This window comes from Callorhinus ursinus, unplaced genomic scaffold (assembly GCF_003265705.2).
Source record: "Callorhinus ursinus isolate GAN/ISIS: 27379988/994484 unplaced genomic scaffold, GSC_fseal_2.0 scaffold9, whole genome shotgun sequence".
Classification (NCBI taxonomy): Eukaryota; Metazoa; Chordata; class Mammalia; order Carnivora; family Otariidae; genus Callorhinus; species Callorhinus ursinus.
Genome location: NW_027397071.1, coordinates 49,306,129 through 49,324,312, shown reverse-complemented (window position 1 = coordinate 49,324,312; position 18,184 = coordinate 49,306,129). Strand labels below are relative to the sequence as shown.

The window sequence follows — 18,184 nt, the reverse complement described above, 5'->3', positions numbered from 1 at the left end:
CTCCCCCTCCTCCCCCTCTCCTCCCTCTCTCTCCCCCTCCTCCCCCTCTTCTCTCTCTCTCTCTCTCTCTCTTTCTCTCTCTCTCGCAAGCTGATTTCATCCTCTGGCATTGCTTTTGCTCCCACTTGATAGACATTCCCTAATCTGGAAGGACCAATGTCAAGTTATAAAATTCTTCCTCGTTGCACCTAAGGATCCATACTCTTTGGGCCTAACTTACCTTACCGGCCACATTTTTTTCTTAGTCGATTTCTGGGAAGTAGTTTGATATACTCCAAAGGGCAAGGACTGTAAGGAGAGAGAGATGATTAACAAATCTCAGTGCCACTGATTCCCGGCCATGAGGTTTAAGCAAATTCTCTGACCCTTTGTTTTCTCCCCTGTAAAACAAGGACAGGAATAGTACTTAGAGATTTTTTTTTTTTCTTATTTGGAGGTTCTAGCAGGGGGAGCACAGCCACTCATATACCCTTGACCAAAGAACAGTCCTCCTCAATCGGGGAAGGTCATCCTCTTCGACAAAGCATGCAGCTTCGCGGGGGGGATGTGCATGGAACACTGAGGGAAGGAAGAAGGGGACACCCCCCAGGCAGCCAGATCAGCCAGATCAACCCTGGCGATCAAGGGGGTAACAGATGTTGCAACCAGATCACCCCCACATCCAATCTTTTTAGCACTTTGAGATAGCATGTCTGGTACTTCACAAGGATTCGCTAGCTAGAAGTTACTGTTATTTTTGTTACATTGATGATATTAACAACCACAGATATTTTAATCAACTACCAAATGCTGTGCACAGGATAATGTGGGTTGTGAGGAAGTTCTAGGATCCAGCAGCCCCCATTACCTGGGGTGAGGACAGAAGCAAGGGAAGCACAGCGAAGATACTGGAGGGAGCTCTTTGGACAGCTCTGGTATTTCATTCCTGTCTGGTTCCCATAAATGCCCCTGCCCACACCCTGTTGACACCCTGGGTAATATCCATCAGGGTGGAGAGGGTCTGATAGTTCGAGCTAGGAGCCTCAGCTCCAATCTGTGTCTGTAGAAACCTGACTTCCAGGGAGAATGAGTATTAGAAGTGGATATATTATAAGTGGTATTAGAAATAAGCTACAGTACATCACATGCATAATCTCAGTGGGATCTCTCTTATGACCTTATGAAGAAGGAGCTAATTTGAGCCTGATTTGGGCGTGAGAAAACTTGAACCCGGCTCTGCCCAGGTGCGTCCCCATTGCTTCCGCGCTGCACTCTACTGCCTAATTTTGAGGCTGACCAAACACCTGAGCTCAAGTTCTCAGCACTTGGTGGCTCAAGCTGACACTGGAAGTACTGTCCTCTGTTCTGTCTGTTTCCAGGCAGGAGCGAATGTCTCCTATTGACATTATCAAGTAACCACCACAGAATGAACCCTGGTCACCACCAAACATTCAGACTAACCATCAGAAAGTTATGTGACAGAGAAAAGAATTGCTTCCGATGATAAATCACTTCCAGAGAAGTGCAGCTAAACTCCTGGCAAATGTGGCAGACTGTTGGTTGAAACTCCCTCCAGAATTTGATGGCATAAGCTGGAAGGCACTTAGTTCGGCTATAGTCTTTGAAAATGTCCATAACCTCCCAAGATGAAACGGCTGTGGCCTTTAAGTTTTTAAAACATAATCATTTCCATTGAGGAGTGGAGCCAATTGTTTTGCAATTTGAACACTGTTTACCTCAGAACTAGTAAAATGCACAAAAATGGAAAATAGGCCTTGGAGTCAAGCAGATCCCTGTCAACAGCTAAGTCCAGATACTAAGAGATCTCTATTTTTATATATTCTCCAGGGCTCTTGTGCCCCACGGAGGCAAAGGCTGCTGTGGAAAGGTTCTGTTCATTTGTCCCAGTCAACTAATGGGGACAACAGAGAATCAACCAGAGTAAGGTCTAGATCAGAGACCAGAGAGTGATTACACCTTGACATTCCACTTTTATACCAGAGGGCTTCACGCTTTCAAAATTATGGAGCCCTTCGAGGATCAAAATGAAAACTGCCAGTTAGTCCCAGAAAAATGCTCCAGCTTTGGAGTCAGACAGACTGGATTTGCATCTTGGCATCACCTCTTGATCGGTGGGCTTCTTTAGGCAAGCCTTAACCTCTGAATGTCTTAATTTCCTGATCCATAAAATGGGGACATCATAGTGTGACTCTCATGGGATTGGGATGAAGGTTCATGAGTTGATGCAGTAAGCACTGAGAGAGCAAACAAAGGACGTGTGCAGTAGTCACTAGTAAGACAGGCTCTGCAGTCTGACATAATGACCTACCAGCTGTGGAATCACTTAATCAGTCTGTTTCTCAGAGTTGCCATCTGTAAAATGGGGCTAGTAGTCATAGTGACCGATTTCCTGGGGTTACTGTAAGGTTGAAAGGGATTAATATGTGTGAAGTACTTACAACTTAACATATCAGCATTCCAAAAACAAATTGTAGGCATTGTTATGGTCTCAGGGTCTGGCACAGGGCAAGGATTCAATATATGGTAGCTATTATTAAACTCGGAGTACAGACATCTAGGGTAGGATCCGCTGTGTCCTCACTCTTCATGCTTCTTGCATGGGTCCTCACATACTATTCTCATATGTATACTCCTTGGTATATAGTATATACAGTATCCGTTGACTGGCTGATACAACCAGCTATTTAAAAAGATCCCACACCGTTGGCTACCCATGAAAATAGAATAAACTGATGACATAACCCAACATATAGAGTGATTTAATTTCAAAACCTTGAATCTCACTAAGACAGCAGCAGACTCTAAACACAGTAAATACCAGCCAGTCGTTCTTATATTTACTTTAGCTGGCATTTCCAAAGCATCTTCTGAGCCAAGTGTTATTTTCTCTGGCTCCTATAAGTCAAAATTGCCCAACCAGGCCCTTCAGACGCATTGTAGTCATTCATCATGCAAGGAGCAGAGATCCGGACCACCAGTAATTGTCTGATCCAGAAAAGCCATAATTCATTTATCCCAGTTCTCATAGTGAAGCCTCCAGGTCAGGAACATCCTCATCACCTGGACTTGTCAGAACTGCAGAATCTCAGACCTACAGAATCAGAAACTCTGGGATTGGGTCCCAGCAATCTGTGGTGTTTTGGTTTTGGTTTTTTTTTTTTAAGATTTTATTTTTGTATTTATTTGACAGAGAGAGCGAGCGAGAGCAGGAACACAAGCAAGGGGAGTGGGAGAGGGAGAAGCAGGCTTCCTGCCGAGCAGGGAGCCTGATGGCGAGGCTCGATCCCAGAACTCTGGGATCATGACCTGGGCCGAAGGCAGACGCTTAATGACTGAGACACCCAGGTGCCCAGCAATCTGTGTTTTAACAAGCCTTCTGAGGGGCTCCAAGGCCTGCTCTGAATTAGACTATGCTGGTTAGTACTTGAGAATCAGAGAGCAAGCAAGTCCCCAAGGAATACAGATCTCAGGGAGAACTGTGCTTCCAAAGAGAAAAAGGACCAGGTAATGTCCTATTACCCTAAATCCCACTCTAATTCTAACGAGGCTGAGGACAGATGCCACCGTGTGGAACCTGCTCTTCTCCTGAAGACACCTGGGTCCAGCTAGAATTGGCAAGTGTATAGCAAATGAGATTTGTAAAAGGGCAGCCATCTTGGAGCATTAGGGCATGGGAAAGGAACCAGTAGAGGTACTACAGGGGATGGTTTGGGTCAATCGTATGAATAGAACTTCAGTTCTTTTTCAACCTTTGCTGTTGGAGTCACCTTTACCTGTCTTGGAGAACCACCCTGGGCTCTGTTTCCCCCCACCTCATGTCACTCAGCTTTTTCTTTGTGTCCAGCTTCAAGTGGGGCTCAAAAGTAGAGCATTCATACCCTGCTCAGGTTAGAAGCAAAAAGTCACAAATCCATGGATCCATGCTGCCCACAAATGCAGGCCATCAGGCCATCCTCACCTCATCTCCTACGGCAATCACTTCTGTCAAGTGAGCAGGAACTGGCAGGTTAGTCGTAAGCTGTGTCACCCAGAGGAATCATTTCAAATGTATTATCACCTAAGGTGTAACTTCCCAAAGGTGGAAGGAGATGAAATCATTGAGTCCGTCTTCCTTATCCATCTGCCACCCACCTCATGACAATTTTTTAAAAACTCTACTCATGGTCCGTTGCTTTCATATCTAAAGGTAAGAGATCTAAAAGGATCCCATGTCCCCATTTAGTAATGTCACTCAGGTGAAGGTAGCCACCAACATCAGCCTGGCCTCCATCAGCAGTTTAGACACAGGACGACGATAGTCACATCTGACTCACAGCTAAATGACCATCATCTAGAATGTTCTCCCTTCATTTTCCTTCTGTGAAGAGCTCATGTAAACTCTAATACAGTTGCTCTTCAAAAATGTCTAAGGGAAGAGGCAGATTTGGAGTTTAGAATCACGTATCAACTTCTACATCAACTTTGATTTTTCTCCCCCCCCCCGCCAAATTATACAATTTTTAAAACCTCACTGAGGCAGATGTGTGTTTACTTTGAGAAGTAAAAATGTTAACATTAAAACTGAAAGCCTGTTTCAGTTTTAAGGTACTTAATTGCCTTAGAGCATATCATAAACCGAGCCCATCTTGTCATTCAACTAATGGAGGGAGTGATAAAGAGATAGGAGCCCAGGACCCTATTCATTCCAGTTTTCCTTTGTACTTCGTTTACTTTGGCACCGTGCCTCATGTGTATTTTACACTTCTTTACATTTTGTACATCCCTGTATGACAAATACTTGTCAAACAAAAACTAAACAGATTTATAACCCCTTAACTTGAAATGAGCCAAAATTGAACTGCCAAAACTTTATGACTTCATTTTCTTTCATAGTTCTCCACTACATTGGTTCAAACAGACAAACCCCACTTGAGGTCAAGCCAAGGTCATTTCACTTTCATTACTAAAATATAATTTACAATATGCCAGACCTAAACAAGTTTAGCCTAAAGGGTTTCTATAATGTAAACCATCTGTTCTTCAACAATACGGCTCATTTCCTGCCGTCACTGGACAGTCTACTGACGGCTGCTTTAAGGGGTTTTATGATTTTTTAACTAGTTCAGGATTTATGTAAAATTTGAAAATGAGTCTGTAGTTAAGACACATTTGTACCAAGTAACTTGAGCATTTTAAAAATGCAAATCACTCTGTAAATTGTTCCCCTGAAACCAAGCTCCGAGCAGTTTTTCTGGGTACTTCTATGCCGGCTGCCACACAGGTGTTCCAGGGAAGGGTTTCGTGAAGTTTGCTGTTTTCGTTGCCTTCCGTGCTTCTTTCCAAAGCAAAATCCCCCAGTCTGGGTATGACTAGCTGTGGGGAACTGCTCCTTCCTTCTCTGGGCTAGAGAAGAGCTGGTACTCTGTGCTATAGGGCCCACTGGGTACAGGTGGGGTCTGAAAGACACACTTGGGGTCAAAACCTCCTCTCCTGTGTCTGAACGGGGGATAAAGAACAGTTGTAACTCCAGGGAACGACCACACACTGAAGGCTGGCCTCACAGCCCTGTAAGGTGTCAGGCCCCTGGCTGAGCCTCCAGAGACTTCTGTGTCAAACCGGGCTTGCCAGCCAGCAAGCTTCTCTGGTTTCAGACAGAACGGTGTGGCCCGAAGCAGAAGGCCTTGCAGTGCAAGTGAAGCTCTTTTTGGCTCTTCTAAAAGATGCTTGACACTTTTCAAGCCTCCATCGTTCTCCATCTGTAAAATGGTAAGAGTAAGAGTTCTTTTTTCCAAGGGCAAATAGAAGAGAACTAATTTGCTTACCTCAGTGGAGGGGAATGCAACCGGTCTTCTTAGCCATGAAGCCCCAGGGGCCCTGTGTCAGGCCCGTGCCAAGGTCCTGTCCACCCCTCTTCTCTCCCAGTCCCCAGAAGTTTGGCCAGCTTGCTTTTCTGTCCATCTGCCACCATCTACTCTTCCACATGGGTTCTTTCTCCCTCCACCTGTCTTCATTTTCCAGAATCCTAGAGGAGCAGGCCACAAAATAGATTCTCTGTTTTGAGACTGAAGATTTTTAAGATCTTAAGATTTTTGTTTTAAACCAACAACTGCAGGAGAACAGGGAAAGATTAATAGGAGGAAATCCAATGCATTTTTTTAAACATAAAGAGAATTATAGAAAACTGTCTAGAACTACTTAAGGCTGTAAATGGATCTAAATCATTTGCATTTATTCCGCTTCTCGGATTACTTCCATAATAAGGATAGTAATATTGATGTAAAGATCACTTACTAGGTGGAAATTACTTTCATACATTGTTGCATTTAATCGCTAGTGTAACTATGGAAGCTGCATATTATATTATTTCATGGATATGGAAATAGAGGTTCAGAAAAGTGAAGAAGCTCACCCAAGGTCAACCAGTTAAGATATAGGACCTACCACGCAGGATTGTTGTCTTAAATGAGTTAATATTTGTTAAGTGCTTAACAGTATCTAGCATATAGTAAATGTTATATAAGTCTTAACTAATATTAATAGAAAGCAACAGGTCCAAGATGCAAATTCAGATTGGTATGACTCCAAAGATCACATAGTTTGAATGCCCTGCACTGCTTATGCATTAGTTTCAGCGGGGGCAGGAAAAAGTAGTCCTAACTCCTCATTACATCAGTCTAATATTCCTTGAGTGTAGTTACTAATTCTGATTTTCCCTCAAAAAAATTTTATTACTCAGTCACAAACGCTTCTCTCTCACCAAAGCCTGGGGATCCTGTTTAGGTGGAAAATAAGTAAATACCTACTATGCCATTCAAGGGACCCTCACATAAATTGGATTCATTTAAATCATTAGGAAAGGGGCACTTGGGTGGCTCAGTCAGTTAACCGTCTGCCTTCGACTCAGGTCATGATCCCAGGGTCCCGGAATCGAGCCCCCCCCAGTCGGGCTCCCTGCTCAGCGGGGAGTCTGCTTCTCCCTCTGCCTTTGCCACTCCTCCTCCACTCGTGCTCTGTGTCTTGCTTTGTCTCTCTCAGATAAATAAAATAAAATCTTAAATAAAAATATATATGTAAAAAAATAAATCATTAGGAAAAATTGTGATAGAAATCCCAACCTTAACATCATGCAGGAGAAATTCACCTTGGGTTAGTCTTCCCACAAAAGCAAAATCATCTGAGTGCCACAAAAAAAAAAAAGTAAGGTTGGTTCAAATGGTTCCTTTTTCCCATCACCCACACGCAGCTCTCCCAGAGGAACAACGTAGCTCCCATAAGAATCCAACCCCTATAAGCAAAAGGAAAAATAGTGGATGGACCTGTGATTGCAAAAGAAGTTTCCATATTCAGTCAGATAGAAAGATTGGTCATATGTTTTTACTTTTTGACTTTTTCTTGGTTCAAAAATTTTAAAGGGTAGGGACGCCTGGGTGGTTCAGTAGGTTGAGCATTTGCCTTCGGCTCGGGTTGTGATCTCGGGGTTCTGGGATCGAGTCCCACATCCGGCTCCTTCCTCGGCGGGGAGCCTGCTTCGCCCTCTGCCTGCCGCTCCCCCTGCTTGTGTGCTCTCTCTCTCATTCCCCCTCTCTCTGACAAATAAATAAAATCTTTTAAAAAAATGTTTTTAAGTATAAAAAAGCATGAAGTGAAAACTCTCCCAGCTCTGTCCCCTTTCTCCTAGTTCCCACTTCTGTATTCCCCCATAACCACTGCTGTTTCCGGAGTGTCCTTTCAGAGTTTCTTTATACATATGCAAATAAACATGAATATATTCATTCTTTTTCCCCTCCCCCTTCACACAAAAACACACGCAGCATTAATTGTTCTTTTGCTTTTTATTTTTGACTTAGCAATAGGATTTTGGAGATCTTTCCATATTGGTACATAGAAAATGTCCTCATTCTTAAACTATATAATACTCTTTATTAGTTCAATCCATAATTAACATAACCAGTCTCCTCTAGATAGACCTTTAGGTTGTTTCTTTTTATTTTAAAGGAAATTTTATTTTATTTTATTTTATTTTATTTTATTTTATTTTATTTTATTTTATTTTATTTTATTTTTAGAGAGAGCAAGCACGAGCAGCAGAGAGGGGAGGGGTGTAGAGGGAGGGAGGGAGAGAAAATCTTAAGCAGGCTCCTCTCACCCAGCACGGAGCCCAACACAGGGCTCAGTCTCACTACCCTGAGATTATGACCTGAGCTGAAATCAAGAGTCAGACGCTCAGCCAACTGAGCCATCCAGGCGCACCCATTTAGGTTGTTTCTACTCTTTTGCTCCTATAATACTATGATGAATAGGACTGGATCAATACACTTTAATTTACTGAATGTTTAAAGCAATGTGTTACCATTACTTTCAGCAGAAGTAACTTTCCTGTAAGACATTTCCAAATACAAACCCCTTGAGATTGGCTTTAATAATGAGCCCTATTTCTAATAGGAAATATTATTTACATGAGAAAATTAATGTTTCAAAATGGTCAATTTTATTTTGTCCTTTTAAGTATTTTGCTGCATGTTTATTTACACTTATATAATTAGGTTAATGGGCATTTTGCCCTGGAAAATATCAGCCCAGAACAGAACTAATCATCATGAATTTTAAATTAATAGAGTTTGGAATAGAGAAATATTTTACTTAATCTTCTAAATTGTTGTTTTAAACTCTGTACAGAGAACTCTGAATTCTATATGTATTTACAACATTGTCAGCTTTAATTGGAATACTCAGAGTAGTAGTCTTTTTCTTAAAAAATTTAAAGTGAGGGAATTATTTTTAAAATTAGTTTATGTACAAATGCATTGCTTTTATGATTTGTTTCTTAGCAGATTCATCTAGAATTCAGGCTAGATTTGAGGTGAATTTCAAAAATTATTGCCAATACCAAATGTGACAATTTAATACATATTTCCATTGTGAGCTAGGTGTTTTTTCCTGTCTGTCTTAACGTCAATTAGTAAACAACCCACTTGGAAAGCTGTAGTGTTATCAATTGGTATGAAGAGCAATGCCTCCCTTCAAGAAATTGAAATCTGGGGGCGCCTGGGTGGCTCAGTCGTTAAGCGTCTGCCTTTGGCTCAGGTCATGATCCCTGGGATTGAGCACCGCGTCGGGCTCCCTGCTCAGCCAGGAGCCTGCTTCTCCCTCTCCCCTGCTTGTGTCCCCTCTCTTGTGGTGTCTCTCTCTCAAATAAATAAATAAATAAAATCTTTAAAAAAAAAAGAAACTGAAATCTGATTGAGAGGACAAAATATTCATTAAAAGAAAACGAAATCTTACCATTTACAACGACATGGATGGAACTGGAGGGTATTATGCTAAGTGAAATAAGTCAATCAGAGAAAGACAATTATCATATGATCTCACTGATATGAGGAATTTGAGAAACAAGACAGAGGATCATAGGGGAAGGGAGGGAAAAATGAAACAAGATGAACCAGAGAGGGAGACAAACCATAAGAGACTCTTAATCTCAGGAAACAAACTGAGCGTTGCTGGAGTGGTGGGGGTGGGAGGGATGGGGTGGCTGGGTGATGGACATTGGGGAGGTTATGTGCTATGGTGAGCACTGTGAATTGTGTAAGACTGCTGAATCACAGACCTGTACCTCTGAAACAAATAATACATTATATGTTAATAAAATTAATTAATTAATAAAAAATAAAAGAAAAACAACAGCAAGGTAACAGCTAAAAGTTAAATAGCACTTACCATGTGCTGGACACCATGCTGAGTACTTTACAAATGTTAATTCACTACAAATTCACAAAGAACCCTACCAGTACAATTATCCATTATGATCGTTCCATTTTACAGATGAGGGAATTGAGGCTTAGGGTGGTTGAATACCGTAGCTAGAGTCACACAGCTGGTAGTGGAAAAGGTGGCATTCAGATTCAAATTGTCTGGGGAGGCCACGCATGTAACCAGCCCTCACTCTGCCTCTTGTGTATGGTGGCATTCAGACAGTAAAGCAAAAGGACTCCAGAGAAGGCAAAGACCTTAGTGGTCAGGGAGAGTTTCGGAGGGAACAAGACTAAGCACTGGGGAGCACATTCCAAACCTCCCTGCCTCTACTGTGAGCACTGCAGAAGGACAGCATTTCATTTTGGTTTCTCTGGCTTTTCGCACAATAAATACCCTAAGAATAAGAACACATTGCAGGAAGAGAGTTGTTAGGCAAGAATGGCCATGGCGTTCGGGGTGGACACTGAGGAGACCTATTTAAGTAAAGTGACGTTAACATATAGAGAAGTGGCAGGGGTAGGCAGGTTAGGACCAAATCACACACGCTCTATATGCCAGGCGGAGAATTCAGGCCTTATCCTCTGCAGCAACACCTCACACACTGTAATGTTTACTGAAATCAGCTGGGGTCTTGTTAAATGCACATTCTGATCCAGCAGACCTGGGGGTGGGCCCAAGAGCCCTCATCTGTTGTAAGCTTTGAGTGATGCCGATGCTGCTGGTCTCAGGACCACACTAGCAAGACTCTAGTCTCCGGCAGCAAGCAGCCTTCGGAGCAGGGGATGTGGATGGGGGCAGTGGGAGTGACGGAAAGCCGCCTGTGGTACCTCCTCCAGGTTGTGGCCAACAACTTTAAAGACTTAGAGACCTACAGTATTTTATTCAGTCTGGTTTATAGAGCCTCTCTCTATATGCCCCACCCCTTCTTTCAGAGGCCAAGATGTCTTGCCTTAAGAAATGTTTTAAAACCACACTTTTGCTTCTTTTTATACAGAGCAAGGCTAAAGAGCTCCCACTCTCGGCTGTACGTTTTATGGAAGAACTGGGTGAATGTGCCTTTGGAAAGATCTATAAGGGCCATCTCTATCTCCCAGGCATGGACCATGCTCAGCTGGTTGCCATAAAGACCTTGAAAGACTGCAACAACCCCCAGCAATGGACAGAATTTCAACAGGAAGCCTCCCTGATGGCTGAACTACACCACCCCAATATCGTCTGCCTTCTAGGGGCCGTCACTCAGGAGCAACCGGTGTGTATGCTTTTCGAGTATATGAATCAGGGGGATCTCCACGAGTTCCTTATCATGCGATCCCCACATTCCGATGTCGGCTGTAGCAGCGACGAAGACGGGACCGTAAAATCCAGCCTCGATCACGGAGATTTTCTGCACATTGCGATTCAGATTGCAGCCGGCATGGAGTACCTGTCTAGTCACTTCTTTGTCCATAAGGACCTTGCAGCTCGCAATATTTTAATCGGGGAGCAGCTTCATGTAAAGATTTCAGACCTTGGGCTTTCCAGAGAAATATACTCTGCTGATTACTACAGGGTACAGAGTAAGTCTTTGCTGCCCATTCGCTGGATGCCCCCTGAAGCCATCATGTATGGCAAATTCTCATCTGATTCCGATATCTGGTCCTTTGGGGTTGTCTTGTGGGAGATTTTCAGTTTTGGACTGCAGCCGTACTACGGATTCAGTAACCAGGAGGTGATCGAAATGGTAAGAAAACGACAGCTGTTGCCATGCTCCGAAGACTGCCCGCCCAGAATGTACAGCCTCATGACAGAGTGCTGGAATGAGATTCCTTCCAGGAGACCCAGATTTAAAGATATTCACGTCCGGCTTCGCTCCTGGGAGGGACTGTCCAGTCACACCAGCTCTACGACCCCTTCGGGAGGAAATGCCACCACGCAGACCACCTCCCTTAGCGCCAGCCCAGTCAGTAATCTCAGTAACCCCAGATATCCCAATTATATGTTCCCGAGCCAGGGTATTACGCCACAGGGCCAGATTGCTGGTTTCATTGGCCCACCAATACCTCAGAACCAGCGATTCATCCCCATCAATGGATACCCAATACCTCCTGGATATGCAGCATTTCCAGCTGCCCACTATCAGCCAACAGGCCCTCCCAGAGTGATCCAGCATTGCCCGCCTCCCAAGAGTCGGTCCCCGAGCAGCGCCAGTGGGTCCACGAGCACTGGTCATGTGACCAGCCTGCCCTCTTCGGGATCCAACCAGGAAGCCAATATTCCCTTACTACCACACATGTCAATTCCAAATCATCCCGGTGGAATGGGTATCACCGTTTTTGGCAACAAATCTCAAAAACCCTACAAAATAGACTCAAAGCAACCATCTTTGCTAGGAGACTCCAATATTCACGGACACACCGAATCTATGATTTCCGCAGAACTGTAAAATGCACGACTTTTGTAAATGTGGTATACAGAAAAAACTAGAAAGCCGTAGAAAAGATTTAAATTCAAAAAAAAATTTTTTTTTAATTAAAGTAAGGTTCTCATTTAGCAGACATTGCAACAAGTATCTTCTGTGAAGTTTAACTGTCTTACCAAGCAGGGCAGACACCAGCCAGGAAAAAAAAAAAAACAAAAAACCACACTTTGTGGGATTAACACTCCATCAGGGATACATGACATGGCATTGGGATTGGGACATCTGGTTTCAGGTACTAAAAACTGCAAACCAGTGAAGAGGAAAAGAATTCTGTGATTAAATATCAAACCAAAAAGGAAAGTCAAACGGTGCTTTGTGTATTTGCCTTCGTTCTCCATGACTGGTCTCTCCCCAAAATGTATATATCATAGCATTTGTCTACCTGCTGTCTTATCTTCAGGACAAATGTTCAAGAATTATGTTGATTCAATTTAGACTCTGTGCATACTTGTATGGAAATGATATTCAGAATCAATGAGAAAACTAGGCAAAATTTTGAAATCCCAGATGGAAACGAGCCATAAGACAAGTGTAAGATCCCCCGAAGCCTTCTACACAGTGGGGCTTCCTTGGGAAGGTGCAGAGTGTGCCTCTTTGTGAATCTCCTCTGCTGATCACGAAGGCCTTTTCCACAGTGTGTTTACACAAGCGCTTGAAATAATATAGGGCCTCAGAGCATAAGAAGGCTAGATGCGGATGCTGGAATTGATTGTTGGTTGATAGTTCACTCGTTGCATTAGAAATGAGGAACCAAAGGAAGCACAGTCAGGAAAACGGCCCCTCGGCCCAGATCAGCACCCATGGGAGAGGAACAAGGTTGCCCATGGGGACAGCCTCACAGGAGCTTCCCTGGACCGAGAACATTGAAGAAGAGAGGTGTGGCTGCAAAGCAGTGCATCAGTGCTTACAACCTCCTGCATAGGGGTTGTCCAAGGTGTAGGGTGCTCACCATCAATGAACTCTGGGGAAGTAGGAAACTATGACACCGATATCTAAAGTTTCTCTCACCTTTTTTTCTGATCTGGAAATGTTCATAGATGTTATTCCAGCACCAGAAGTTATGACAGTTTATTCATAGAATTAGTTGGAATCCAAAGACTATGAATTCTATTTTGCAAAATATGACAGTATTTAAAAAAAAAAAAAAGGTACTGGGTTCTCATTTCAAAGATTACCATGAACTGAATTTTTTAAGCTGGTGAATAGAAGCAGCATAATCATTTTTGCCTTAGTTAGGAGGGAGGCATCAAATGTGCATCTCATGCCACTTACCCGCTAGCCATCTTTTGCCAAGTTTAGAATTCTTATGGGTTTCAAGTTCTATATAGAAAGGAATGTTATGTTTGATTTTTTTCTCTTGTTAAAAAATAACTCCTTTATTCTAAGAACAGTGTCTCAAGGTCTCTCTCCCTCTCTCTCTTTTTTTTAATTTTACAGCTTAAGAGACTTATAAAGAGACTTACAGGATATAAAATAATTCCTGGAAATGATATTTGATGAGGAGAATGCAAAAGAATTAGAAGCACATTGATGTTTCAATTTTGTAAAAAAAAAAAAAATGCAATTAGGATGATAAATCAGGGAAGTATGTTTATCAAATGTGTTGCAATTTTCCCAAACACTGAATCTTCAAACAATAAATATGGACTTATTGGTACTGTGAACTCAAAGAATTGGCTATATCCAGTTTTATTTGGGAGATAAATTAAGAAATATTTTTGTGACATAAATAACCTGATTCAAAAGTTACATTTCTTAACTTTAGGTAGAGGAGAATATTTGTATCCTTTTGTTGCTATGCAACTGTTTAATGATGAAGATTCAAACCACAATTTTGTATATCATACGACAATCAGTTGTTTTCCAAGAATATTTATTATTTTAAGTAAACACAATTTCAGTGAATCTGAGTTTTTCTAGGAGTCCCTTAAAGGGAAATTAGCATTCCATGAGCCAGTAAAATACCTACTCTGGAAAAACATTACTATGGTTAAAAAATAAACTCAAGTTAGTTTTTTATAAAGAACTATAACATTTATTTTAAACATTTTATAATTACTGAGGCCATTAAGGTGAGCAAACCAAATTTCAAAACCACTTGTAATAATGTATTTTATAATAGCACTGTGATACTACATAACACAGTCCCTTTTGTATTAAATAGTATTTTTTTCACAAACTAAAAAATACCTTTCGCTTTGTTGACAATGTTTTGTAAGATGACTTTATTTTCAGATCTTTTTTTCTTTTTTTTTCTTGCACAAAACTATGTTTATGGTTTGTATCACAGAAGTGAAAATATATCTCTGCATTTTTATATCCGGTCTGTTTCTTTGTTTCCTTTGTTTATTTCTTTTTAACTCGATACGGATTTTCTTAAAATATATCGTGGCTGTCTTGCGCTCCCATATCTTTTCTTACTTTCACTGCATGCATTTAATCACTGTATTACTTAATGTTTGGTTTGTTATTATGGGCATTTCAAATAGACAAGCATGGATGTAATGACAAAAAGGCTATTTTATATTGAGGATATGTGCATTTGTATTTCACACACCAGAGATGATATTAAACACTGATTACTTTATGCTGCTGTTTATTAAAAATGTTTACCATATAATACTATTTCCTGAATATTGCTATCATGGAGGTATTTGGGAATTTTAATATTATTTCTCCTAATTATTGACATTTCATAGAAAAAGGAATCACAATTCCTATTTACTGCTATTTCATTGAAATGATTTTTTTCTTTTTTAAGTAGACTCAACATAGACTTGGGCATTCTTTTGCCAGCGACCACAGGTGGAAGGGAAAAATCCCAATGATTTTATGACCATATACTATCCAACCATATAGATTTTAGTTTTTAAAATCAAAATAATATATTGAATAATTACAACCAAATGGAATGTAAAAATTGGTTTTTCAAAGTTGCATCCTTTTCTGCCTTGTTTCCATGTGAACTTAGACATCAAAAATCATGTCTTAGAACTCTGAAGAAGAAAAAGCTGTGTACATCTTATCATGTTCAACTTAGATTCCAACCATACTGATAAAATAAAAGAAATGTGGCCGTTTAATTGTCACAGCTTATCTTTATGACCTTCTTTGCCCAAAAGAAAGAGTTCCCCATCTGGCAATTAATACACACTGTCAAGGAAAATGAGTATCATTATGAAAGTTCAAAGAACTTGTCCATGCTGCTATTTAATACAGAAGGGAGTACAATAAAACCTTCAGGGCCTTATCCATCTGTTTTAGGTACAGTTCTTGTCACCACCTCAGCAATCAAACTCAATAAAGCAGTCACTTCACATGGCCGTGAGATCGATGTCAGGGTGGGTTTCTCCCTCTCGCGTGAATTCCTCAGTCTGCCCTTCACTCCTATTTCCTTCTGTCTCTCCGGGCTCTTCCCCTCCCACCAGCCCCAGTCCCTTCAGTTCCTGTGATTTGGGCCTTTAACCTTAGTTCCCTAATCACCAACATCTGCAAATTTGCAGCACCACCTCAGATAATGCCTAGTACAAACCACTAACTACTGATTAAAGGGAGCTCTGTTATCTACCTAGCCCAGTGGTTCACAGAGTGTGGTCCTCAGACTAGTGGCCCTTGGAACTTGCCAGAAATGCAAATTCTCAGGTCCGTCTTTGAAGCCCTGAATCAGAAATTCTGGGGGTGGGACCCAGCGATTTGTGTTTTAACAAGCCCTCCTGTATTCTAAAGATTGAGAATCACATTAAAGGCCTGGGGGTGGAAGGAGGGGAATGGTCATTACCTCCTTAGAAATGTATATATAAGCATTTAATAACATTTTAGCCACTTTAGTTCCCCTTAAGGAAAAATCAGATTGTATTTAATGAAAAACTTAGCACTAAAACCCTTTTTGCTTTAACGATTTGACAATGGTTCTATTTTTGTAGTTCTCTTGGATAGAAAACTAATAGCCCCAGCCTTTGACAAGACTACCTTGTCTAGTTCACTCAAGACCCATATTCTTGGAAAGTAATCAAAAGCTTTTCCCTTCATGTGGACAGGCTCAAAAGACTTGGTCTCTTAGTGTACCTTTGACTCCTTGCAGTTATGATTAACACAACTAAAAGAACTCTCTGTTGCAACATCACAAAGTCAGGGTCAGGCATAGGCTGGTCTTTCTTGGGAAGAGGAAAGATCCAGCTCCCAGTAAGCATCCAGCAGAAGCAGCTGCAGAGGCTCCCCCTCCCCTGAGCTTCCTGTGACAAGCTGACCCAGTTGGCTGGATCCAGTCACCTGTGGCGTGTTCCTCTGTGTTTCTTTGCCAGTGGCAGTCCATCAGTCCTTGCTGGCTGGCTGTGAGGAGTCCTGCTCAGACTATGCTCCCCACAGCTTTAGAGACAAAGCTCTGAGGGAGGACAGCAAGAAGGATCCAAAGGAGGTGCTAGAAGGGAAGCTCATACTCTTTTTAATTTATACAGCATTTTTTCTTTTCAACTAAGAGTTCAAATGCTGAAGAGGAAATGCTATATTAGAGGAGCAGGAGCAAGGGATCACACACATAAGAGGAAAATGTTTGCAGCCAAGATATGACTGCACCTGAAGCTTGTTACCATAAATGCCAAGAGTATTAAGGAGTCTGTTAACTCAGAGGAAGGAGAGCCTTACAAACCATCAAAGTACTCAAGGTCAATGTAATCCCCTGGGAAATTAGGCAGGGGGCTTAAAAAATAGAGACATACAGGGAGAAGGTCTGCTGACATATTTATGACTAGCTGAATCCCAAGCACCTATGAACTGCTTATTCACAAATGAGGACTATACCATTTGCTGACCAGGCCTGACACAGTGCATATGCTCACCAAAGTGACCAGGTTAGTAACTATTCTTATTTACTAACCAGGAATGGTTAAGTTAGGAGAAAGCCCTTTCTTCAAAATTAGATAGAACATTCCTTACACTTTGAGAAAGGCCAATACCCTGACATGCTGAATACAGATAATTCAGGGAATATTCAATGTGAAGGAAAATGGTTCTAAGTATCAGTCTTTGTGGACCTGTGCTCTTGACTGAAATTCAGATCACACACAAAACAACAGAACTGGCTGCATACAGCCGTAAGTTAGTGCTAAAGCTCTCCCTGACCTTAGAGGCACATGGATTTTGAGCAGAAATAGGGAGAGGTCAGGCTCCATCCTACAGCAGGTGCTCCTTGACCACTGCAGGCATCGAAATGGTAATTTCGATTATCAGTGGGGCTCTTTTTTTTTTAATTTTACTATTTATTTGACAGAGAGAGACAGCAAGAGAGGGAACACAAGCAGGGGGAGTGGGAGAGGGAGAAGCAGGCTTCCCACAGAGCAGGGAGCCTGATGCGGGGCTCGATCCCAGCACCCTGGGATCATGACCTGAGCCGAAGGCAGATGCTTAACCGACTGAGCCACCCAGGCTCCCCTCAGTGGGGCTCGTTCTAATACAATTTCCTGAAAGGTTTCTTTTGAGTCCACACACATTAAAAATCACTTGAAAGTGGGGCTTTCTCAGAAGGATGAGCTGTTCTCATGGCACAGAAGAAAGAGGAAGAGGCAGAGCTGAAACACGGGCACTTGAAAACCTTCTGCTTGGACGTGCTCTATGTCACGTCCTTCTCTCTTATTCTCTTGGCCAACACAAATTCTGAGGATGAACCTGACTATGGGACATGGATGTATCTCGAATTGCTGAGAGGCACTGCGGCCACCCCATTAGAGTCACAGGCAGGGATGTAGGGTCTCCTTGCAGGGAAAGGGGCAAATAGTTGGGAACAAGATCACAACCCCCGCCCCCCCCCACCAGCTGAAGCCCTGAGTGGATGGGTTCGGAATAGCAAACCCACAGCACCAGTACACTTCCCTGATGCTTTTCCAGCCTACTCAGAGTTAGCCTTAAAATTTTCAACATACTGCCCTGGATAAGCTACTACTCAGTCAGAAATAACACTGGAAGCGAAACTTACTAGCCATCCCTGCAGAAAAGCAATAGTTG

At 42.1% G+C, this 18,184-nt stretch overlaps 1 protein-coding gene across 1 annotated transcript in view; it reads left to right on the top strand.

Moving 5' to 3' along the window:
- The window catches only part of LOC112824047 (inactive tyrosine-protein kinase transmembrane receptor ROR1), a 499,173-nt gene that overhangs the window by 400,630 nt on the left and 80,359 nt on the right, over positions 1-18,184 (top strand). Inside the window, exon 9 of the mRNA XM_073896619.1 lies at positions 10,724-11,668. Within this exon, the coding sequence (XP_073752720.1) occupies positions 10,724-11,668 (945 nt within the window). The remainder of the gene's footprint in view (positions 1-10,723; positions 11,669-18,184) is intronic.